Here is a 26094-nt window from a genome sequence, read left to right as displayed (position 1 = left end):
TTTATTTATTCATACATTAGAAAACGGCTTGTGCACCCTGGGTAATTGCGAGGGCAAGCTATGAAAGGGAGCTGAACCCTTATCACTGCTTCTCCTCATTGGTCTCTTAATTGTGGAACATCTGCTGAGATCTCCTGTGTTCTGTTCGAGAAGGAGGAAAAAACACCCTGCCGAAACGACAGAAGCCCTTTGAAGAGAGGAGTGTTTATTACGTAAGAGTTGCCCCTAAAGGCTCAGAGACGGCACCTGAGAGAGACTGTGCAACGTGACTGCTGCCTCACACAATAACCTGAGCAGGTGGAGAGCCTAGAAAGTAAGGAGTAGGAGGGATGGAGAATGAGTGAGGGAGAGACAGAGATGGCTTAAAAGACTGCCAAGACGTTGATGCTGGAAAGGCACACCTTGGGGTTTTAGATGGCTCCTAGCGATATGAATACACCGTTGGTGAAGGGTAACTGAAAACCTTGGAGCTCAAGGGAGGGTAACATTAGTCTAGAAAACAAAACACAGAACAGGGTCATGTAATAGGCCTCTCATATCCAGCCCCTCTTTGTGAACCCACTGGAGGATGTTTCATTTATTTAATAGCCACTGCTTTGACTGCACGGCAGGCGTTTGGTGTGGGGAAAAAGCAGGAGAGGATAAACACACTAGGGCTAGGCCACTTTCCTCTCAGTCATTATGGGATTTTTAAGAAGGAGAAGATCTGTACTATCACCCATCTGGTGAAATAGAATTACAATGAACAAAATGCTATTTGCAATAATGCAGTGGATGTTGTCCCTGCATAACTGACAATAAGGGTAACATATTCCCTCAGACTCCACCCAATAAGGATGTTATGTCTTTCATTTACTTTCTATTAAAAGTTCTTACTCACTCTCTGACACCAAGTGTAATCTTCCAGCTGCAGGCTGCACAGATACAATTACTGTACCATTTACAGACAGACAAACTAGACTAGAAAACCACATCATCTGCATATAAAGAGGTATTAAGGTCAGGGCCCAAACATTTTGCTCTGTGGTGTTTTTAGGTCCAGTTGAAGTAGCACTTACAATTTTATAGTAATTATTACGCCAATCACCAAAGGTTTCAGGCCCCTTCTTCTCCATCAAGGTCACAGACACTGATAAGACAAATCAATGTGCTAAACAGGTCTATAAGAATGCATAAATAAACTGAGATGTCAGTATATTTTCTATTCACAAAGCATAAGCCACTGATTGGCATAAGCCACTGACAGCATCCCCATGCTGTTAAAAGATGTAGCAAATCAAGCACCTCTGAGATAGAAGTCATAGGCATGTCATTATTTGTATGCATGCCGACTCTGTAAGTGACAGTAACGCCAGTGTGACTATAGAATTGCTATGACAGGTTCATATACCTCTGCCACTCGCGACTATTCTCCTTTACCATTATAAAATGCAAATGTTATATCATCCCTTCTGTAAGAATATCCACTTTCCAATGCATTGCTGAGCCTCTCTCTCACAGCAGCAGCATACCACTCCAAGCTTTTCCATGGCTGTTGTAGCCGTTTCCTCTCCTGATAAGGGAATTAATTTAGTTAGAGAAATAAGGAGGCAGGGGGAGAGGTGCTGACACATATTGGATTACGGTTTAGTTGTCAAAATGATTATATAAAGCAAAGGGAAGAGGGGGAACAATGTTCTCTGACTAGCTATTGTTGGTGAAAACGGCTTAAACATTTTATGACACTCTGGTTCCTCCTCATTTAATTTGTGAGGGACAATGACTGACCAAACACTGTGGCTTTGCAAGTTAACTGGGGTTTGGTTGCTCCTTAGTTGCTTAATTCTATTCAGGGGTAGATAGAGACAGTGAATGGTCTTCCTATTAATTGCAGTAGTGTGTATTGAATACATACATTATTGAATCCCTTGAGTTCCATCCAGCATGGTCATATTGCGTAACATACCTTTCCTCTAATATACAGTACCAGTCAAAAGTTTGGACACACCTACTCATTCAAGGGTTTTTCTTTATTTTTACTATTTTCTACATTGTAGAATAATAGTGAAGACATCAAAACTATGAAAGAACACATATGGAATCATGTAGCAACCAAAAAAGTGTTAAACAAATCAAATAATGTTATATTTGAGATTCTTCAAATAGCTACCCTTTGCCTTGATAACAGCTGTGCACACTCTTGGCATTCTCTCAACCAGCTTCACCTGGAATGCTTTTCCAACAGTCTTGAAGGAGTTCCCACATATGCTTAGCACTTGTTGGCTGTTTTTCCTTCACTCTGCCGTCCGACTAATCCCAAACCATCTCAATTGGGTTGAGGTCGGGGGATTGTGGAGGCCAGGTCATCTGATGCAGCACTCCATCACTCTCCTTCTTGGTCAAATAGCCCTTACACAGCCTGGAGGTGTTTTGGGTCATTGTCCTGTTGAAAAACCAATAATAGCCCAAACCAGATGGGATGGTGTATCGCTGCAGAATGCTGTGGTAGCCATGCTGGTTAAGTGTGCCTTTAATTCTAAATAAATCACAGACAGTGTCACCAGCAAAGCACCCCCACACCATATCCCCTCCTCCTCCAAGCTTTACGGTGGGAACTACACATGTGGAGATAATCCGTTCACCCACACCGCGTCTCACAAAGACACGGATGTTGGAACCAAAAATCTCAAATTTGGACTCTAGACCAAAGGACAAATTTCCACCTGTCTAATGTCCATTGCGCGTGTTTCTTGGCCCAAGCAAGTCCCTTCATCTTATTGGTGTCCTTTAGTAGTGTTTTCTTTGCAGCAATTCGACCATGAACACCTGATTCACACAGTCCCCTCTGAACAGTTGATGTTGAGATGTGTCTGTGACTTGAACTCTGTGAAGCATTTATTTGGGCTGCAATTTCTGAGGCTGGTAACTCTAATGAACTTATCCTCTGCAGCAGAGGTAACTCTGGGTCTTCCATTCCTGTGGTGGTCCTCATGAGAGCCAGTTTCATCATAGCACTTGATGGTTTTTGCGACTGCACTTGAAGAAACTTTCAAAGTTCTTGTCTTAAAGTAATGATGGACTGTCGTTTCTCTTTGCTTATTTGAGCTGTTCTTGCCATAATATGGACTTGGTATTTTACCAAATAGGGCTATCTTCTGTATACCACCCCTACCTTGTCACAACACAACTGATTGGCTCAAACGCATTAAGAAGGAAATAAATTCCACAAATTAACTTTTAACAAGGCACACCTGTTAATTGAAATGCATTCCAGGTGACTACCTCATGAAGCTGGTTGAGAGAATGCCAAGTGTGCAAAGCTGTCATCAAGGCAAAGGGTGGCTATTTGAAGAATCTCAAATATTACATATATTTGGATTTGTTTAACACTTTTTTGGTTACTACATGATTCCATATTTTTACATTACATTACATTTTAGTCATTTAGCATTCATTTTTCATACTGATGTGTGAGAAATGCCAATATCGGTCAAATGACTTGAATGAGACTTGTGCCACAAATGCCAAAACGCTACCATGTGACAACAGTGCAAGGGAAACCAAACCAAAGCATGTTGTTGTCATACCTTGTCCATAGACTGGCTTACAGGGTAAGGAAACCAATGTCATTGCAATTTGGGTGAACTAACTGGCCAAGAAATACACCCATGCTAATGTAAAGCTTATGGGAGGGTCAGAATTCCAGTCGGGATCAGAACAAATGAATTTACAGCCAGAATTCCAGACTCCTAAAAGATGTTGAGCAGATCGTGGTCCTGGGGAAGAATAGCAACACACACACCGAGATCCGCTCAACTGAGTCTCCTACACAGACACCGTCACTAACAGCAGACTCTTGAGACCGTAACAACTGGCTCTGCTCGATAGCACATTTTCACCCTTCATATAATATAGAAATGTGTTTAGATATATTTATATTCAGAGAGATGTATCCCGTTCTCAGTTTATTGTCGATTCATTTAGTTTGTTCCTAAAACCGACAATTTTGGTCACACAGAAGGAATCTCTGCAGCACTTAGACAGAAAACGACAGGAACCACAGATAAAAAATCGTCATTATTATATCTGCGTCAATAGAGGAATCATGACACTAACCATATGTGTTATTACATAGTTTTGATGTCTTCACTATTACTCTACAATGTAAAAAATAGTAAATATAAAGAAAAACCCTTGAATGAGTAGGTGTGTCAAAACCTTTGACTGGTAGTGTAATATAGGACATGCTTTATTTTTTATATCATAGGCAGCTTTTGAAGAGCAAGTTTACATATTGCATGTAATAAAAAGCTATTTCTGTTTTCCTTTTTGTTGAATATCACTTGTATCCATTTTCACAGGAAGGGATAGCATACATTATTAATGTTGGCATCATTCATCGATGAACAGGAAGGTATCCCTATCCTATAACACCTCAACTGGAGGAAAATGCCACTAGAATACCTGCTGTCACTCACTTCCCAGGCCTTGCCATTGACCAATGTGATGATTGGTCAATACAGACCCATGTATCTGCCGGGATAACATCTACTTACAAGGAGGTCTTGGTACCATGCCACTACATTGCCGAAAATTGTCCCATGCTTTATCTTTTCTGATCCCTGTCACCTATGAGAATGTGAAACCTAGCTGAGCATTGGGATGATGGTGAGTTGGCCATGTAACTGTTGACAGGAGGATTAACATAAAGTTACACAACAGATCTCAATGATGAACCCATGACTCAGTAGGGTCCAGGCTATTGGCTTTCTTAATCCATATCACTATAGCCGGTGGATGGTGGTTTACTACTCCTAAAACCTTGGAAGAATGTGTGAGTGAGAACAAAGAGGTATGAGAGAGTCAGTCATTTGATACCTTGGTCTGTGTGATCCCAAAAACCCACAAACAATGTGTTGAGAGTTAATTCCATGGGATTAGGTATCCTCAATATGCAGTGACAGTACAAAAATGTAAAAATAGTTTACATCAAGTGAATATACATACAGTATGTACAATAATATCTTAGATAAAAGTGTGATACATTTCATGTCATGAAAAGCATGTTGTGTAGCATAATTGGCAATGATACACTAATGTAACAGCAAAATCCAGCATGTCTTGTTTGGACCCCATACGACAATCACACCGTAGTCACTCTTCTAACGTTCTTGGAGCCATCTCCACTGTGGTCAGTTGGGACATTACTCTGACTAGTGTTTAGCGAGAAGTTACTGGAAGAGACAACATCTGGGATCTGGAATATAGAACAAAAGGTGAATATTTTGTGACAGTTGAACTTCTGACCTTGTGTAAAGCTACTTGAAGAACAAGGCAAGGAGAGTGTGGTTGGCATATCGTTCTCCCATCACCATTACTGATCATGCAACAACTCTGAACATTCCTTTGATCAATATTCCAATCAGTTACTGGTGTTATTTCTTAACAATCTTTATAAAAGCATCTAAGAAGCTCCATTAGCTCATCAACATTGATGAACTAATATACAATATATTATTGACAACTAACTTTAATCTATATATCCAGCAAATCACATTTTGAACAGTCAGTTGGTTAGACTGTTATCATATACAGTACAGTAGGTTCATTATGAGTGAATCATGGGCCCTGGTCAAAACTAGTGCACTCTAGAGTGAATAGGATGCCATTTCGATTGCAGCCATTGAAAGTTAGCTGTCCCCCGGCCAGGGGAGGATCCCTGCTGTCCCCGTCAATGTGAGAGCCTGGGAGGTGTCAGGGGCTCCGGCTGCAGTATGGAGACTGACTCTGCATTATTCAGCTGCGGTAAGTTGCTCTCTCTCTCTCTCCTTACCTTGTGAGCTCTGATGGACCTCATCTGGCTGTGGGTTCCCCCAGTGACGATGAGGTCACTGCGGCCAGCGTCTGTCGAGTGAGAACAGGCGTTTACCTGACCTGACATCCCCTCTGACCATTTCACTGTACCACACTGTATGCTCAGGGGAAGTATAGTACAGCGGCTCCAACATAGAACATGGCATTATGATTACATCATTGTCAATTATAGCCTCTAATGCTGTTAGTAGCCTATAATACTAAAAAATACTAAATTCTAAAAATAACAGATAAAATACAATAGCCTATCCATTCTGATTTTCTATGCTTACCTACCACACTAATCTCATTAGATGTTGAAGATAATGTGTCCTAATGAGGAGAAGGGGTATTTGTCACCCTGACTCTCACCTGAGTGGCCCTCTGTTGTGTATCCCAGGTTGACCTTCCCTCCTGTTGCCTCGGCAATAGAGCTTCTCCCGCTCTCTGATTCGTCTATCCTGTGGAAACCCAGAGGAAAAGCCCAATGGAAAATATGACCTATTCCTACAGATGTAGGATCTTAATTTGAGCCAGTTTCCTACAGCAGGAAAATGGTGCAACCTTGAAAGAAGCAACAGTTTTGTGAGCTTTATGTTGGTCCTATCAATTGTCTTGTCTTGTGACTGCAGTGTACAGGCTTTAGTGTTTTTTCCCCAATGTAATGCGCTGATACCTATGAAAAAAAAAGAGCCATATCATTATTCAATTTATTTAGACTTAACCACTCTTAAGTCAGCGTGTTCACTGCTTCAATAGTGGAATGGTATCATTAGGGACATTAAAACTGCTGACAAATGGTATAAAACGTTATCTACTAGCTATGTTTGACCCTGCCTAGAGAATGCAGCACCAGCTTGGCACAGCTCCTTGACTCAAGCCCTCTCTGACCAATACAGAAGCATACTTGCAGAATCATCCTTGGCACGGCATATCCTGGATACAACAATGCTCTGACGTCACTATCACTGCCCTCACTTCATGAGAAAAGAGAGAAACTGTGCCTTTGCTTCAAGTCCCCCTTCAGAGACTGGTTACCTGCCTGCCGAGGACAAGTGTCAGGCAGCTCCATTCGCAGTACACACCTGCTTTCAATTCAACAGGCCAGGACTGAGAGATATAAAAAGTCGCCCATTCTATACCTATGCAAATTATTTTGAGTCTCCTGACTGTACATACTGTCATGAATTTCACTTGTGATTTCAACTTGAAAGTGTTATTGTGTATGTATTGTAATATCCATGTATTTCTGTTTAATTGACTGCATTGACTGCCATGTGTATATTTTTGAGTAAACTAGAGTTTCAATCTTAAAGTGGATGTTATAATCTAATAACCATCTAATGTTCCAAATAATTATTCTAAATTCTTTATTTTAATTAACTATAAAATCCCAGTCTCTTCTCAGACACAAGGCAGACTCAGAGCCATATAAATACATGCCTTTGGGTTGACTTATTTACTAAGATTTATGCTGAGACCCAGCAGTAACTTGTGTAAAGGACTAATGGAATTTTGAATCAATAGGATGAGACTGTATTAGTTCCCTCTCACAAATGTTTTCCATAAATGGTTTTATGGATGGTTAGTCACATCCTCTAAAGTAGCCACATTTGATCCTGTATTTTCATTTGTCAGCTCTCGCCAATAAAAGAAACACCAAGGTCTGTACCTTTTCAAACATTGTATAATCCCACATTAACAAGCAGGTTGAGAGGTTAGAAAGAACGGCACAAAGAGCATCAAACTCTCACCTTATTGCCTCCGGTTGGCTTGATTCTGAAAGACAACCAAATACAGAAAAATACAACAGTCATGATCTTATGTGATCTTACATTATGGCTATCATCCAGGATTTTCACTGTCTCAATGCTCAATCTGGACCAATACAGTAATCCTGACCTTGCTTGTGGTTGCATAGACCACAGCATCATTTAGTTTGCTCAGTGTCTGAAGCTCCAAAATACATTCTTAGAAAAAAGGGTTCCAAAAGGGTTCTTCAGCTGTCCCTATATGAGAACCCTTTTTGGTTCCAGGTAAAACCCTTTTTAGTTTCAGGTAGAACCCTTTTGGGTTCCATGAAGAAAGGGTTCTATCTGCAACCAAAAAGGGTTCTTGAAAGGGTTCTTCTATAGGGACAGCCGAAGAACCCTTTAAGGTTCTAGATGGCACCTTTTTTTCTAAGAGTGTATGTATGACAGCTGTAAATGCAGCGTTCACTCGTTTTGGGCCAGCACACACTCACTGTAGCCTGAGGTCACTTTAGAAATGTTAGAATGAAAGCCTGAGCTTATTGTTAATGAATATTATTACACAACATCATTATCTTTCTTAGCCCAAGGCCCTGGCCAGAGCCAAAACTATTCTATAACAATGGTGGTACAGATGGTGCCGGCCCAGGAGAAGGATAAACCAGACTCTTTTACATTTACATTTACGTCATTTAGCAGATGCTCTTATCCAGAGCGACTTACAAATTGGTGCATTCAACTTATGATAGCCAGTGGGACAACCATTTCTTTTTTTTTCTTCTTTTTTTTTTTAATGGGGGGGATTACTTTTATACTATTCCAGGTATTCCTTAAAGAGGTAGGGTTTCAAGTGTCTCCGGAAGGTGGTCAGTGACTCCGCTGTCCTGGCATCGTGGGGGAGCTTGTTCCACCATTGGGGTGCCAGAGCAGCAAATAGCTTTGACTGGGCTGAGCGGGAACTGTGCTTCCGTAGAGGTAGGGGGGCTAGCAGGCCAGAGGTGGATGAACGTAGTGCCCTTGTTTGGGTGTAGGGTCTGATCAGAGCCTGAAGGTAAGGAGGTGTTCCCCTCACAGCTCCGTAGGTAAGCACCATGGTCTTGTAGTAGATGCGAGCCTCAACTGGAAGCCAGTGGAGTGTGCGGAGGAGCGGGGTGACATGAGAGAACTTGGGAAGGTTGAACACCAGACGGGCTCCTCCTGGTTTTACAGGAGGAGAAATTGCCTCTGTCTTTATGTTTTATGTTAAACCCATACTGTCCAAAGTTATTAAGGTGAATATATTTCATCCCCATTCTGTTCAAATAATTGCAATGCACACATAACTCTTTAGTGTGTTGGATTAGCTCACAGAGAGCAGGACTGACTTGGAACCATACCATTTTCTTAAATGTGAAAAATCCTGATTATGTTGATTTGACGCTTTGCTTCCTGGGATTTACAATAAGGAAAGCGGGGGGAAAGGAACTGGACAAAATAAAGGACAGTGAAAAAGATACCAGACTATTGGGTGAATACTGTAAATGTACTAAAGAGGGCACACCTGCCTTATTAAGATAATCCTACAGCTCCCAAATAATGGCCCTTATTTGCACTAATCTGAATCAGTCACAGGGATTAGAGCAGTCTAATGTATGACTCAGGGGCAGGTTTTGTTATCACACACAAACAGCCAGACGGCTGCCTCGTCGCCCACAACAACGATCCCCTCTGAGATGGCTCTCCAAAAACTCCTCACCAACCATCTCTACTCCTAAAGCCGCCAAAGACTCACAAAACCTTCTATTCACTGGCTGCTGGTAACCCAGTAAGACATTAATTCCAGGAGTAGGAAGTTGAAGATTTTTTGGGGTCACTTCAGAGACATGTTTGTGGATTGTGGCCCCTATTAGAGTCATTTTGAATTGGTCTTGGTATATGTAACACCAGATCATAAGACTGTTTGATGATTGACATAACTCTCAGATTATTCAACCTAGCAAATGGAAAATAAACAATATTATAGGCTAACTCCTGCTTAATGTAATTCTCACCCATATTCATGAGTCTGTCTACCTGTGTTCCTTACTTAGTGACAGAATAACTGCATTTCCATAGAGTGACCACCAGGAGGTGCTCTGTCCAGTGTGTCTCTCCTGGACAACTGTTTCTCCATGGTGGTGCTCCTGTGTTTTATGGACAGGTGGGAGGTTAGGCCAAAGCCAGCACTTTAGAACTGGAGTATTCTGCTGACAGTTGAAGTTCTGTATGCATTCAAAAACCCATGCCCTTGCCGATGCAGGCGTGGGGCACACTGCAGAATCACTGCGTGTGACAGCCTAACTCCTTCATTATACTTTAATCATTATTCTCGTGAGGGCGGGGGGGTGGACATTTTTCACTGAGCCATATAAAAAGAAAAGAAAGGTGCTTACTTGCTCTTCTCCTCCGTCTGTAACAGAGGACAATGCAGATGCTCAGTAGCAGGAGCAGGAGGACGGTGGCCACTGAGGCAGTTACTGCAATTAGAACAGTGCAGTCGTCGCATACATTCTCCGCCACCACCTCTGCAACTAAACAAATAATGTAATTTATGAGGTTTAGTCCCAAAGAAGCTGAAAAATGTCATTCTTTAATTAATATTTTAATTGATACAGTCTATTATCAGGGTTTGCTGTCTTTTGTTTACGCTATTTAATGTATTTTAAAGATTACCCAAACCACAGAGGGGAAACTCAGTATGCAACATAACACCGTTAGCAAACCAAATCCTGCAGCTCCCAATACTCTATTTATGTAGGATGACTTCAGAGAGATTGGGAACACTTTGCTCCACTTCAATGGTGATAAAAGCCTTGTGTCTATCTTGCAATGCCTTTCTTGTAATTTCTCTCATCACCAATAACAACCCCCCACCGTCTGCTTTCACTGATGAATATATGGACATAGACAAACCCCAGCTCTGAGTAGAGAGAAAGAGCGAGAGCGAGAGCGAGAGAGAGAGAGTTTGTGTTTCTCACCCACAGTCAGACGCACACTGCTGGCCTGGGGCGTGGGGAGGGCAGAGACAGAGGCTAGGCACTCCACATGAGAGCTCTCTGCTGCCTGGACGCTGAGATCACTGGTCAGGTTGTAGAGCCCATCCACATCAACAGGCCCTTCAGTGCTGATGTTGTACTGACCCTGGTCCACCTCTCTGCCGTTCACCAGCCAAGTCAGACTGGGCTCTGGGTACCAGCCTACAGCCAGGCACTGGAACAGGACCTCTTCCCCCTTCAGCACAGTCACGTTCCCCCCTGTGATGGCCACATTACCCCTCTCTGGAAAGAAAATATTAATTGTTTTGGGATACTGAATGTATTTTCTTTCTAGTCCATTGTGCTATTTTGCAAGAGCGTGTGTAGTATTTAGCAAGTTCTGTCACGTTTATGGATTACAGGAAGGCACTGTGTGCATTACGCAGTATGCGTGTATACTGTATGCATGTGTATCCTGAGACTGATAGGGATTCTCCGATCGCAATTGACCTGCTCACTTATAGAGGCTTCTTACTCTTCCTAAATGATTGAACGTGTGCCTCGAGGTCTCAATTAGCTGATCGGAGAATGCCTCTTTCCCCCCTTATACACTGGCAGCCAAATAAGACACTTAGACTGGGCAATATCTTCTGTGAAGTCTATTGTCTGGCAGAGTGAAAAGCAGACGGTGCAGCAGAGAATTGCTATAGATAGATAATTACTGAAGCTTCGTCTAACTGAATTACATGTCTGTTGATTCAGGATCAAAGCCCTCAATGTTCTGTGCACAAAGACTGCTCCCCCGTTCATCATAGGCTGCGTCTTGATATTTGATTTGGTGTTATATACCGTAAGTTGATATGTAACTTTGATTACACTGTCTCCCCATTGAAAAGGCTGTAAAAGGAAGCCATTTAAAGCTCTAAGCAAATCTCAGCAGTGCAATAAAGGAATAAGGATCAGAAGAAAACAGCATCTCACTTCCATGGACTAATAAACTACTGCAGCTAATCATGGATGGAAGATTGAAACATTTGAGGAAAGATAGTCAGTCCCTTACAACATGAGGCTCCTCCCCCATCATTCCAATCTAAATGATCTCTGAAATAAGGTTTCATAAGGTTTGTTAATCACAGTAAGCCTAGCCATCTTAGACAGGCTTTGTGACTGTTCCCTGAGAAGATGCTGGTGAGGAGTACAGCTCTTTTTAATTCCTGTGATTTTTCAACAGGGCCCTCGGCAGGGAAATTGCAACTCTGAGGGATAGTATTTAATCTGTATGGGCACTTTCTGCTCGGATTAGCAGTATTGTATGTTCCAAAAGCACTAGTTGTTATGCATGTGTTTGTATGTGTGTCTGTGTGTGAATTTATTCTGATGAACAGCATGCTGCGGCTCTCCAGCCCAATCACGAAAGGCACACTCACTCGTCTCTGATTTACATCAGAGTGGCCTCATCCTCGGCTCTGGCCCTTACAGCACATTCTGTTCATATTCAACAACCCCATACAGACATATTGATTTGTTCAAGAGAATATGTGTGTGTGTGTGTGTGTGTGTGTCTGCGTGTGTGTGTGTGTGTGCGTGTGTGTGTACACGTGCGTGTACGTGCATGTATGTGTGTGTTTGTTTGTGTGTCTGCAAGCAGTATGTGTGTATACGTTCTGTGTGGGTGTGTTTACATCACATTCATATTGGACAATTAGAATGGAGGGCTGAGGAGAGCAAGGGGCCAGTCTCCAGTGAATATGGTATATTTGGACCAACGGGCCACAAATCACCAGCAGAGTTGCTGACTGGTAACTGGAAAACGCCTAGATGCACTATTAATTAAAAGGCTCTGAGATCCTCTGCATCCACACTGGAGGGCTTGATCCACCATGCACTATTGTTAATGGGTAGTGGTTACATACACTGAGTATATAAAACATTAAGAACACCTGCTTTTTCCATGACATATACTGACCAGGTGAATCCAGGTGAAAGCTATGATCCCTCTTGATGTCACTTGTTAAATCCACTTCAAATCAGTGTAGATGAAGGAGAGGAGACATATTAAATAATGATTTTTAAGCCTTGAGACAATTGAGACGTGGATTGTGTATGTGTGCCATCCAGAAGGTGAATGGGCAAGACAAAATATTTAAGTGCCTTTGAACAGGGCATGGTAGTAGCACACCGGTTTGTGTCAAGAACTGCAACACCGCTGGGTTTTTCACACTCAACAGTTTCCTGTGTGTATCAAGAATGGTCCACCACTCAAAGGACATCCAGCCATCTTGACACAACTGGGCCAGCATCCCTGTGGAACGCTTTCGATACCTTGTAGAGTCCATTCCCCGATGAATTGAGTCTGTTCTGATGGCAAAAGGGGTTGTGCAACTCAATATTAGGACGCTGTTCCTAATGTTTGGTATACTCAGTGTATGTCAGGGATAATGTGTAACTCTGGTAATAAAGGAGGACTCCTGTAATATATTGAAGGCAATGGGTCATTGCTTTGTTCCCTCCTTTTTGCATGGAGGACAGCAGGGCGAAATTAGCTGAATAATGAGAAAGGAAAGGGGACTATCTGAATTTCCTGTATGGTGTAATAGAGATTCATCACCCGGCGATATGTCATCATCATGTTGTTGTTTTTTTACATATCATCATCATAACCATCTCATTCATGTTTATGCTAAAACGTTGCAGAGTAAACATTAATACAATATTTATGTTTTTATCGCAAAATGAATTATTCATTTCACAGCTTTTCTTGTTTACAACCAATTTGTCTTTGGTCCAACTTCCCAATATGAGTGGAGTTTATAATAAGATTATATGACTGTAGAATGTAGAGGAGATATCAGCAACACCTCCTAGCATTGCTACTGTCCATACCAGCTTATCAGTTTTGGTGAATCCTGTCCCAGAGTACGGCTTGTAATCATCCTTCATCTTTCTTCATTTCTGGCTGAGTATTCTCTGTGGTAATTCTTTGCCATGCAGGGCATCCCCAGCAAACTCTCTGAGATGATTCACTGGGATACTTTTGGCTTGGAGAGATAACAATTTCAGCAAAAACTGCGGAGGAGCTCTGATTGTTATCCTGCCCTGACTTTTGAACACTATTCAATATTTGTGCCACTCAATCTCTCCACACCTTCGCCCCTGTGGAACAGAGTCTATCTGCATACTGGAAATCAGAGAAATGCACTGTGATTACAGTGGGGAAAGCACTGCATCAACGATAAGAAATTGAATAACAACAAGGAAAACAGTAATGTCCTCAAGATCCAAATAAAAGTTCAAGAAGAGAATTTTCAGTCATTAATGAACTTGCTGCAAATATATCAATAGAATAAATTTGAACAAGATAACCAATAGTTCAAAGCACAGACAGTGATACTTTGGAAACCATGCCTGACTAGGAAATCCATTATGTGAAACAGTGGTTTAAATCCTCCCAATGGAACAAAAGGATGGATGCAGGGACAAATTAATAGAGGGAAACAGAGAGAGGGATAGAGGGAAACAGAGAGAGGGATAGAGGGAAACAGAGACAGAGGGATAGAGGGAAACAGAGAGAGGGATAGAGGGAAACAGAGAGAGGGATAGAGGGAAACAGAGAGAGGGATAGAGGGAAACAGAGAGAGGGATAGAGGGAAACAGAGAGAGGGATAGAGGGAAACAGAGAGAGGGATAGAGGGAAACAGAAGGATAGAGGGAAACAGGGACAGAGGGATAGAGGGAAACAGAGAGAGGGATAGAGGGAAACAGGGACAGAGGGAAAGAGGGAAACAGAGAGAGGGATAGAGGGAAACAGAGAGAGGGATAGAGGGAAACAGAGAGAGGGATAGAGGGAAACAGAGAGAGGGATAGAGGGAAACAGAGAGAGGGATAGAGGGAAACAGAGAGAGGGATAGAGGGAAACAGAGACAGAGGGATAGAGGGAAACAGAGAGAGGGATAGAGGGAAACAGAAGGATAGAGGGAAACAGAAGGATAGAGGGAAACAGAAGGATAGAGGGAGACAGGGACAGAGGGATAGAGGGAAACAGAGAGAGGGATAGAGGGAAACAGGGCCAGAGGGATAGAGGGAAACAGAGAGAGGGATAGAGGGAAACAGAGAGAGGGATAGAGGGAAACAGAGAGAGGGATAGAGGGAAACCGAGACAGAGGGATAGAGGGAAACAGAGAGAGGGATAGAGGGAAACAGAAGGATAGAGGGAAACTGGGACAGAGGGATAGAGGGAAACAGAAGGATAGAGGGAAACAGGGACAGAGGGATAGAGGGAAACAGAGAGAGGGATAGAGGGAACAGGGACAGAGGGATAGAGGGAAACAGAAGGATAGAGGGAAACAGGGACAGAGGGGAAAAGGAAAGAGGATACCTAGTCAGTTGTACAACTGAATGCATTCAACCGAAATGTGTCTTCCGCATTTAACCCAACCCCTCTGAATCAGAGAGGTGCGGGGGGCTGCCTTAATCGGCATCCAAGTCAAGAAACAGAGATGGAGAAACATATGGAAAGAGAGATAGAGGGGGGAAAAGGGAAACAGGGAAAGAGGGAAACAGGAAAAGATGGATAGAGCAATAGAGGAATACAGGGATAGAGGGAGGGCGTATCAGGTGAGGGATGACATACTCTAAATCCCGGCTGGTGTATGACTGGCGCTCAGGAGAGTGCCCTCCACCCTGTATTTATAACTGGCCCAATCGATTTCCATCCCACACCCTCCAACCCTGGCATCAACAATGTCATACAGCCACTGCAGCAGTCTTACTCTAAGACAGGCCCCAAATAAATTCCCTCCATTGATATACACCTGGATCGATGCCCAACAACCAAATCAGCTGCTTTGAGAAAAACTGGAGAAAATCTGCTGCATGCATGAAACCCCAAACAAGTTAAAACAAAAGCATTCAATTAAAACAACAAGCCAATATGGCTTAGGAAAACATTTAGTTTTTGTCTCTAGTGTCAGGGAGTGTGTGGGTGGCATCATCAAGGATGAGGTTCAACTTTTTGTTCTCCTAGTCAAGGTTAAATTCCCCTTTCTGTCTTCTTTCATTCTGCCATTGTTTTCAAAAGGGGTTCCATCTGTTTCGTTTTCTTTGTGTGTGTATGAACGTGTACACGTGAGTGTGCGTACATGTGTGAGAGACAAGGAGAGAGAGAGAGAATCCATAAGAATAGAAAATCCCACTTCACAGCTGGCTTTTGAAATCCTCTCTTGAAAAACCTTTGCCGTACAGTAACCGTGGCTCCTTTGTTTCTCTGCCATACTGAATATTGTCAGCCTGCCAGTAGACAGCCACCTCAAGGACAGCCAAATGAGAAAAGCACACAAACCTTGAACAAACAGATCGGCAGTTTGCCTCTGGATGTTTTGGAGGTCACAGGTCACCTCTCCCTGGTGGCTGCGCTGGACTCTCTTCAGTGCAAATTCCCAGCTGGAGAGCTGATTGGTGGAGCGGTTCATGGCGGTCACATTGGGGTTGTTTGAGAGAATACCGTACTGGGCTGAGATGGTCAACACAGAGCCACCGTTGAGGATCCACACCATGACCTGCCAGGGCTCAGCCGTGCTGCAGATCAGCCGGGCCGTGTCACCTCGCAGCACAGTGATGGTTCTGGGCTCCAGCTGCATCCGGGCCTCCAGCACTAACAGGGACAGACAGAGACATGGGCGTCAGAAGCATGGTGCACGGAAAATGTGGGTGACATTGGGGTGTTGTGATATAATCATGATTGAGTTATAATGGAAACCAATGACACATTTGAATCCCACTGAATCACTCTCTGATATGGTACATGAGGTGTGACTGTCTTGGTTGATTGTAAGGCTGTTAGAAACATGCAAGATCTGACTATAAAACTCATCCTCAAAAAAACATTGCGTAAAACTGAGTCGAGAAGACTTTTGAAATGTGACCTACACAAACTTATCTCTCTCTTTCTTACCCCAAATTTGCGTATAAATCTTTTGAATGCAGACAGAGGTAAAACATTAGACATAGAAGGCATAGTATGTGGGTATGTGTGGATGTATTGTGATAGAAGGTGTGGTGTGCGTTTTTGTGTTTGGAAAAGTGTGGCGTTAAGTGAGGGAGAAAGGAAATGGTTGCATATCCCAGAACCAACGTGTATCTGTGAGCAGGGGTTATGAGAGAGAGCTTTCAATTTTGTGCAGATGAGGGATATACATTTTAAAATAAAGTATACATTATTTATTATTATTATACATCTAATCTATTTTTTTATTGTCCTATCATGATGGAACTGTCCCCAACACTATATCCTAGACACCCACCTGAGTGACCCATACACCAAAGAGAAATCCCCATCTGTTTTATGGCCCTGCTGTTAGTTGCCTATATGCAGCCAAAACAGAAAAATAAATGCGGTCAGAGACCCTCAAGATTCTGAGCCTGCCTGGCAGGGTTGGTCCTACAAAGCCAGAGCCCCCTGGTGGGAGAGCATAATATACAAGGAAATTCTCAAAGCTGCTAATGAGAACCTTGAAGACCTTGTACCTAGCCGGTGGGGATTCCAGTGGGGTACCCCCACCCAGGTAGTGGCAGTGCTGGCAACACTGGCTGCAGTAACCCATGGGGAGGGGGTCACACTCGGACAATCATAGAGGGGGCATATTATTGTGGCCCTGGTGGCACAAAATAATCAAAGGTCTGACTGCACGGAGATGCTTGGGGAAAATGGTTACAACGGGGGACCAGAGTGTTTGTGTCTCAGGGGAAGAGGGTGTATCTGATCTCCATCACCTAGGATTTGACATAGGTTAATCAAATCTAAAATGTTTGTCAATTTTTGCTCAATCTTGCATGCTTTCTCAAACAGCTATACAGTGGGGAGAACAAGTATTTGATACACTGCCGATTTTGCAGGTTTTCCTACTTACAAAGCATGTAGAGGTCTGTAATTTTTATCATAAGTACACTTCAACTGTGAGAGACGGAATCTAAAACAAAAATCTAGAAAATCACATTGTATGATTTTTAAGTAATTAATTTGCATTTTATTGCATGACATAAGTATTTGATCACCTACCAACCAGTAAGAATTCCGGCTCTCACAGACCTGTTAGTTTTTCTTTAAGAAGCCCTCCTGTTCTCCACTCATTACCTGTATTAACTGCACCTGTTTGAACTCGTTACCTGTATAAAAGACACCTGTCCACACACTCAATCAAACAGACTCCAACCTCTCCACAATGGCCAAGACCAGAGAGCTGTGTAAGGACATAAGGGATAAAATTGTAGACCTGCACAAGGCTGGGATGGGCTACAGGACAATAGGCAAGCAGCTTGGTGAGAAGGCAACAACTGTTGGCGCAATTATTAGAAAATGGAAGAAGTTCAAGATGACGGTCAATCACCCTCGGTCTGGGGCTCCATGCAAGATCTCACCTCGTGGGGCATCAATGATCATGAGGAAGGTGAGGGATCAGCCAAGAACTACACGGCAGGACCTGGTCAATGACCTGAAGAGAGCTGGGACCACAGTCTCAAAGAAAACCATTAGTAACACACCACGCCGTCATGGATTAAAATCCTGCAGGGCACGCAAGGTCCCTCTGCTCAAGCCAGCGCATGTCCAGGCCCGTCTGAAGTTTGCCAATGACCATCTGGATGATCCAGAGGAGGAATGGGAGAAGGTCATGTGGTCTGATGAGACAAAAGTAGAGCTTTTTGGTCTAAACTCCACTCGCCGTGTTTGGAGGAAGAAGAATGATGAGTACAACCCCAAGAACACCATCCCAACCGTGAAGCATGGAGGTGGAAACATCATTCTTTGGGGATGCTTTTCTGCAAAGGGGACAGGACGACTGCACCGTATTGAGGGGAGGATGGATGGGGCCATGTATCGCGAGATCTTGGCCAACAACCTCCTTCCCTCAGTAAGAGCATTGAAGATGGGTCGTGGCTGGGTCTTCCAGCATGAAAACGACCTGAAACACACAGCCAGGGCAACTAAGGAGTGGCTCCGTAAGAAGCATCTCAAGGTCCTGGAGTGGCCTAGCCAGTCTCCAGACCTGAACCCAATAGAAAATCTTTGGAGGGAGCTGAAAGTCCGTATTGCCCAGCGACAGCCCCGAAACCTGAAGGATCTGGAGAAGGTCTGTATGGAGGAGTGAGCCAAAATCCCTGCTGCAGTGTGTGCAAACCTGGTCAAGACCTACAGGAAACGTATGATCTCTGTAATTGCAAACAAAGGTTTCTGTACCAAATATTAAGTTCTGCTTTTCTTATGTATCAAATACTTATGTCATGCAATAAAATGCAAATGAATTACTTAAAAATCATACAATGTGATTTTCTGGATTTTTGTTTTAGATTCCGTCTCTTACAGTTGAAGTGTACCTATGATAAAAATTACAGACCTCTACATGCTTTGTAAGTAGGAAAACCTGCAAAATCGGCAGTGTATCAAATACTTGTTCTCCCCATTGTAACTGTATATGCATTCGTAAATCAGGTCCTTTCTTGAGTTGGCCTCTGGGTTGTAACAACCGTTGAGCATCTGAGCTTATGGTTGATTGTGGAGGAAAGGGATTGAGTGTGTTAGAGTATGTGCGTGTGTGTGTATCCCACATCTGTTGCAAGGGGGTAAGGATGTTAGGGAGAATATAAGATGAACCACAATAATTGTTTGCTAAAATAATAATTGCTTGACAAAAATGTAATGTAATACAATGGCAATCCGGGTTATACGTAACAATCCTTCGCATGCTGCCGACATTATTACGCATATTAATTGATAATGATGGAAATTAAGATATGCAAGATATTTGAATAGATATATATTTTTAATAGCTATATATATATATATATATATATATATATATTGAGGTGAGAGTATTGGAAATGCTTTTGGCGGTTGACCTGCTTCTGTTTTCTGGGTGGCACTGTGTGCTGTTTTCGAAGGATGGGTCCTGTGGCCTCTCGGGGGGCCTAGGGATCCGGGGGGACAGGGGTGGTATGCCGATCACTGGGATGACAACCCAACTTGGGATGGGGAGGGGCTTTAGCGGGGGGAATAGTGGAGAACAATTGGAGGGTTACTTAGTAGCAATGCAAATATCATAGTACAGCTACAGTGGGGAAAAAAAGTATTTAGTCAGCCACCAATTGTGCAAGTTCTCCCACTTAAAAAGATGAGAGAGGCCTGTAATTTTCATCATAGGTACACGTCAACTATGACAGACAAATTGAGAATTTTTTTCCAGAAAATCACATTGTAGGATTTTTAATGAATTTATTTGCAAATTATGGTGGAAAATAAGTATTTGGTCACCTACAAACAAGCAAGATTTCTGGCTCTCACAGACCTGTAACTTCTTCTTTATGAGGCTCCTCTGTCCTCCACTCGTTACCTGTATTAATGGCACCTGTTTGAACTTGTTATCAGTATAAAAGACACCTGTCCACAACCTCAAACAGTCACACTCCAAACTCCACTATGGCCAAGACCAAAGAGCTGTCAAAGGACACCAGAAACAAAATTGTAGACCTGCACCAGGCTGGGAAGACTGAATCTGCAATAGGAAAGCAGCTTGGTTTGAAGAAATCAACAGTGGGAGCAATTATTAGGAAATGGAAGACATACAAGACCACTGATAATCTCCCTCGATCTGGGGCTCCACGCAAGATCTCACCCCGTGGGGTCAAAATGATCACAAGAACGGTGAGCAAAAATCCCAGAACCACACGGGGGGACCTAGTGAATGACCTGCAGAGAGCTGGGACCAAAGTAACAAAGCCTACCATCAGTAACACACTACGCCGCCAGGGACTCAAATCCTGCAGTACCAGACGTGTCCCCCCTGCTTAAGCCAGTACATGTCCAAGCCCGTTTGAAGTTTGCTAGAGTGCATTTGGATGATCCAGAAGAGGATTGGGAGAATGTCATATGGTCAGATGAAACCAAAATAGAACTTTTTGGTAAAAACTCAACTCGTCGTGTTTGGAGGACAAAGAATGCTGAGTTGCATCCAAAGAACACCATACCTACTGTGAAGCATGGGGGTGGAAACATCATGCTTTGGGGCTGTTTTTCTGCAAAGGGACCAGGACGACTGATCCGTGTAAAGGAAAGAATGAATGGGGCCATGTATCGTGAGATTTTGAGTGAAAACCTCCTTCCATCAGCAAGGGCATTGAAGATGAAACGTGGCTGGGTCTTTCAGCATGACAATGATCCCAAACACACCTCCCAGGCAACGAAGGAGTGGCTTCGTAAGAAGCATTTCAAGGTCCTGGAGTGGCCTAGCCAGTCTCCAGATCTCAACCCCATAGAAAATCTTTGGAGGGAGTTGAAAGTCCGTGTTGCCCAGCGACAGCCCCAAAACATCACTGCTCTAGAGGAGATCTGCATGGAGGAATGGGCCAAAATACCAGCAACAGTGTGTGAAAACCTTGTGAAGACTTACAGAAAACGTTTGACCTGTGTCATTGCCAACAAAGGGTATATAACAAAGTATTGAGAAACTTTTGTTATTGACCAAATACTTATTTTCCACCATAATATGCAAATAAATTCATTAAAAATCCTACAATGTGATTTTCTGGAGAAAAAAAATTCTCATTTTGTCTGTCATAGTTGACGTGTACCTATGATGAAAATTACAGGCCTCTCTCATCTTTTTAAGTGGGAGAACTTGCACAATTGGTGGCTGACCAAATACTTTTTTCCCCCACTGTATATAGGTTGAGAGCTTATGTGAAAGAGCACAGTTAGAAAGATATGGCATATAGAAGCAAACCGGATGGACATCATGAAAATTATCGGAGAGGTTGAGGGTAGAGGAAGTTCAGGAGTAAAAAAATTACAAAATAGAATTATTGTAAAATTGACTGTGTCCATAAAATGTATAGTATGTATTAGCTGGAAGTAGAGGCCTAAGCGTTGTTGTTCACTAGTTTACTCCAATTAGGGAAGGGGTGGTGGGGTTGGAAAGTAATAAAGGGAAATATATTTTTTTTAAAGGATATGTATATATATATATACAGTGGGGAGAACAAGTATTTGATACACTTCCGATTTAGCAGGTTTTCCTACTTACAAAGCATCTAGAGGTCTGTAATTTTTATCATAGGTACACTTCAACTGTGAGAGACGGAATCTAAAACAAAAATCCAGAAAATCACATTGTATGATTTTTAAGTAATTAATTTGCATTTTATTGCATGACATAAGTATTTTACACATCAGAAAAGCAGAACTTAATATTTGGTACAGAAACCTTTGTTTGCAATTACAGAGATCATACGTTTCCTGTAGGTCTTGACCAGGTTTGCACACACTGCAGCAGGGATTTTGGCCCACTCCTCCATTCAGACCTTCTCCAGATCCTTCAGGTTTCGGGGCTGTCGCTGGGCAATACGGACTTTCAGCTCCCTCCAAAGATGTTCTATTGGGTTCAGGTCTGGAGAATGGCTAGGCCACTCCAGGACCTTGAGATGCTTCTTACGGAGCCACTCATTAGTTGCCCTGGCTGTGTGTTTCGGGTCGTTGTCATGCTGGAAGACACAGCCACGACCCATCTTCAATGCTCTTACTGAGGGAAGGAGGTTGTTGGCCAAGATCTCGCGATACATGGCCCCATCCATCCTCCCCTCAATACGGTGCAGTCGTCCTGTCCCCTTTGCAGAAAAGCATCCCCAAAGAATGATGTTTCCACCTCCATGCTTCACGGTTGGGATGGTGTTCTTGGGGTTGTACTCATCCTTCTTCTTCCTCCAAACACGGCGAGTGGAGTTTAGACCAAAAGCTCTATTTTTGTCTCATCAGACCACATGACCTTCTCCCATTCCTCCTCTGGATCATCCAGATGGTCATTGGCAAACTTCAGACGGACCTGGACATGCGCTGGCTTGAGCAGGGGGACCTTGCGTGCGCTGCAGGATTTTAATCCATGACGGCGTAGTGTGTTACTAATGGTTTTCTTTGAGACTGTGGTCCCAGCTCTCTTCAGGTCATTGACCAGGTCCTGCCGTGTAGTTCTGGGCTGATCCCTCACCTTCCTCATGATCATTGATGCCCCACGAGGTGAGATCTTGCATGGAGCCCCAGACCGAGGATGATTGACCGTTACCTTGAACTACTTCCATTTTCTAATAATTGCGCCAACAGTTGTTGCCTTCTCACCAAGCTGCTTGCCTATTGTCCTGTAGCCCATCCCAGCCTTGTGCAGGTCTACAATTTTATCCCTGATGTCCTTACACAGCTCTCTGGTCTTGGCCATTGTGGAAAGGTTGGAGTCTGTTTGATTGAGTGTGTGGACAGGTGTCTTTTATACAGGTAACGAGTTCAAACAGGTGCAGTTAATACAGGTAATGAGTGGAGAACAGGAGGGCTTCTTAAAGAAAAACTAACAGGTCTGTGAGAGCCGGAATTCTTACTGGTTGGTAGGTGATCAAATACTTATGTCATGCAATAAAATGCAAATTAATTACTTAAAAATCATACAATGTGATTTTCTGGATTTTTGTATTAGATTCCGTCTCTCAAAGTTGAAGTGTACCTGTGATAAAAATTACAGACCTCTACATGCTTTGTAAGTAGGAAAACCTGCAAAATCGTCAGTGTATCAAATACTTGTTCTCCCCACTGTATATATATATTTTTTTATTTTTTTATTTTTTTGCAAGAAAAAGAAAACATGGGGGATTGGAAGTGATTCAGACAATTACATTGATGGAAGTTACAATCTACCTGCAATATTAAAGATGATCTACCCCCAAACAACAACCCCCCCAAAAAATATATTTATTTAAAAAAATAAAAAAATACATTAGTCACATGCTTGTCGGCTCCAGACAAACACATGTTAAACCAGTGGGTCCAAATGAGGAGAGCGACTCTAAATCTGTGCCGAGCTGTCCAGATGGCGAGCAGGATTTGACTCGGGCAACCAGAATTTACAGAGTAGAGTACAGACAAAAAGGACAGTGTAAATTAGGGCCCATAGCAGCAGCAGGCAGTGGATGGGCACTCTATAAGTAGCACTACGTTAGGATGGGTAAACAAACACATTAACAGCTGAAGTGCCATGTTAGATTTAATTACCCACAAGACCGTGTACCTGATTAAGAATAGATAGACTGTATAGTCTGTGAGGAGAGAAGCTCTATACCTTGCTGTGAGGCATTTTCGTTGCTCTCCTCCTTTAGAAAAGTCATCCCCCAATTGAATTTCAGTGGTGCTTCACAACTTAATTCCATTGATAAATGGAGGTGTAAAGGGGAAAATATGAATGGGTCTCTCACGTTCGTTTAAGGACGGGTCAGACCAAGGCGCAGCGTGATATACGTACATGTTTATTTTAACTATTAAACACACGACAAAGGAAACGAAACGTGAAGTCCAAGGTAGCGCACACACAACATACCTTACAAGGAACAAGATCCCACAACCCACTAGTGCCAATAGGCTGCCTAAGTATGATCCCCAATCAGAGACAACGAGCTACAGCTGCCTCTGATTGGGAACCACACCGGCCAACATAGATCTACACATAATAGATCGAAACATAGAAAACACACAACAAAGAATATACACACCCTGACTCAACATTTAAGCGTCCCCTGAGTCAGGGCGTGACAGGGTCTGGTGCAACTTTGGAATATGAAATAATATGCTCTTTCCAAGTAATCTGGGTGATGTATAAATTGTTTGTGCAGTGCTAAATGTGTTAGCCGATATGGCCTGTGTGGAGTCATAAATGATGTATCCGTTTGGGAAATTAGGTCTGAGAAATATCTAGGGCAGCTTATATAGCTCATACTTTTCCACCGAATGGGAGAATGATTTAAGTAATGAACATTTTCATGCTCTAATTTGAGATGGGATTCAGTGACACTCTTGTCCCTCACCACTATATCTTCCCACTAACAAGAAACACCAGCATTTTGAGGAAATTAATTATGCAGAGCACATATATCATTAGGAAGTTAATTAGTGTGCCTGTGGGTTTAATATCAAGGGGTTCAATGATCAAGCACATTGTGGTAGGGGGGATACACAGGCAAATTACTGGCTTCTGATATAAGATTCTAACCCAAGTGGAGCCCTTGTTGGTATGGCAGTCTTACCCTGAGCCACACAGGCCAGAAGTATCAAGGGGATGAGGTTGCCCATACTGCCCAGGGAACAGTCAAACCATTGTTCCAAGCTGAATGGACACAGAGACAAGAGAGTGAGATAAAAACGACATTAATGAATGTGTGTTGATGGTAAACCTTAATTCATTTCAGAATTGGATGTGGCAGTGAGTTACAGATACAATTATGCACACCATTTTTGGCAGTCAAAAGCAGTAATCTTGATTGCTTTCTTTTCTAAATTGGCAGGAAAAACAGAATTTCTTTTCTGTAATGAATTTGTAATTGAAATGTAAACACCTACTACCTCTGATTAAATGTACCAAAAAATAAATCTAAAAAAAGTTTTTCTACTTCAGAGTACGTTCTTCACATATAAATGAAATTGACTTAATTATCTAAAATAAGAAAAACACATCCCTAAAGTTTGTTTTCTAATTGTTCCTTTGAATAGTTCAATTTCAACCAACCTGAATTTAAGTGTACTTACAAGGATTAAACAAACATTTCCTTACGGTATAGCTCGAGAAGAACTCAGTAAAATAAGTACAGTAAGTCCCAAAAATATACTGAAGAGATACACACAAATTTGTACTATAACATTTTTATCATGTAATCGTGATGCAACTGTAATCGTGATGCAACAAACTTATATGTTGTAATAATCATAGATGTCCTATAATTAATTAATTATAGGATCTTTATGGTAATATGCTATGTTTGTCCTCCTATTGTATATGCTAGATACCACAGAGCTGTTATCTCCCACAGAAATATGTTGACTGGGTAAATGTATTGTTGAACAAAATACAGCTTTTTTACAGTATTTATCTCACTTACCTCAGTGTGACTTTGTGGATTTCTGACAGGTACTGCACCACAGGCTGTGAGCTAAGGAACACTATTGACAATGCTGCTGCTATCTCCTCCAGTATGGCAGTTGTGTACTGTAGCTACCATATCACCCAAAACCAGCCTGTTAAACATTACCACAGACGAATGCGAACTTTGCTCCCTGCTTCGAACAAATGGCGGCAAACATACATCATGACTCACTCCCACAGTCCCAGTGAGAACAATGCCATTGAAATTCCCCCAGTCTACAGAGGCTTCATGGCAGCTCCCCTCCCTCTTCAGGAGAATGGGTCAGGACAGACATGATGACCTTTGTGTGAATTTAGAGGGAGAACATTGATCACTGTAATGCCAACCGACCAAAAGTATGCTGTGTTCCAAGGGAGAGCACATCTGTTAAGGCCTCTGAGACCTCAGCCGATTTTTTGATTTGTCAGGTCTCTTCCATTCAAATGCATATAACTTTCAATAAAGTTATGTCTTCAAAAGAGAGCACCAAATATCAAATTTCTAGGACAAATTCACAAAACTCGCACTTATAATACAAATGTAGA

The 26094-nt window shown here is 42.5% G+C and overlaps 1 protein-coding gene across 1 annotated transcript; it reads right to left on the bottom strand.

Moving 5' to 3' along the window:
- Nucleotides 1-4207: 4207 nt before the first annotated feature.
- Nucleotides 4208-25724, bottom strand: LOC121558962 (immunoglobulin superfamily member 5). Its single transcript, XM_041872261.2, has 9 exons — nucleotides 25526-25724; nucleotides 24677-24756; nucleotides 15915-16226; nucleotides 10580-10879; nucleotides 9995-10132; nucleotides 7587-7611; nucleotides 6205-6293; nucleotides 5813-5883; nucleotides 4208-5236 (listed from the first exon to the last, which is right to left on the bottom strand). The coding sequence occupies exons 2-9, from the start codon at nucleotides 24720-24722 to the stop codon at nucleotides 5123-5125; spliced, it is 1095 nt and encodes a 364-aa protein (XP_041728195.2). The 5' UTR covers nucleotides 24723-24756; nucleotides 25526-25724; the 3' UTR covers nucleotides 4208-5122.
- Nucleotides 25725-26094: the final 370 nt, after the last annotated feature.

Source organism: Coregonus clupeaformis, chromosome 5, assembly GCF_020615455.1.
Source record: "Coregonus clupeaformis isolate EN_2021a chromosome 5, ASM2061545v1, whole genome shotgun sequence".
Taxonomy (NCBI): domain Eukaryota; kingdom Metazoa; phylum Chordata; class Actinopteri; order Salmoniformes; family Salmonidae; genus Coregonus; species Coregonus clupeaformis.
Note: the sequence above shows the minus strand (reverse complement) of the source record. Positions and strands in the feature narration are given on the sequence as shown.

Coding starts and splice junctions, on each gene's coding strand:
- LOC121558962 (XM_041872261.2), bottom strand. CDS start 24,722: ATGGGCAACCTCATCCCCTTGATACTTCTGGCCTGTGTGGCTCAGG. Junction 10,880..15,914: donor TGCCGATCTGTTTGTTCAAG/GTTTGTGTGCTT, acceptor TTTTCTTTCCAG/AGAGGGGTAATGTGGCCATC. Junction 7,612..9,994: donor CAGACGGAGGAGAAGAGCAA/GTAAGCACCTTT, acceptor GTTGTCTTTCAG/AATCAAGCCAACCGGAGGCA.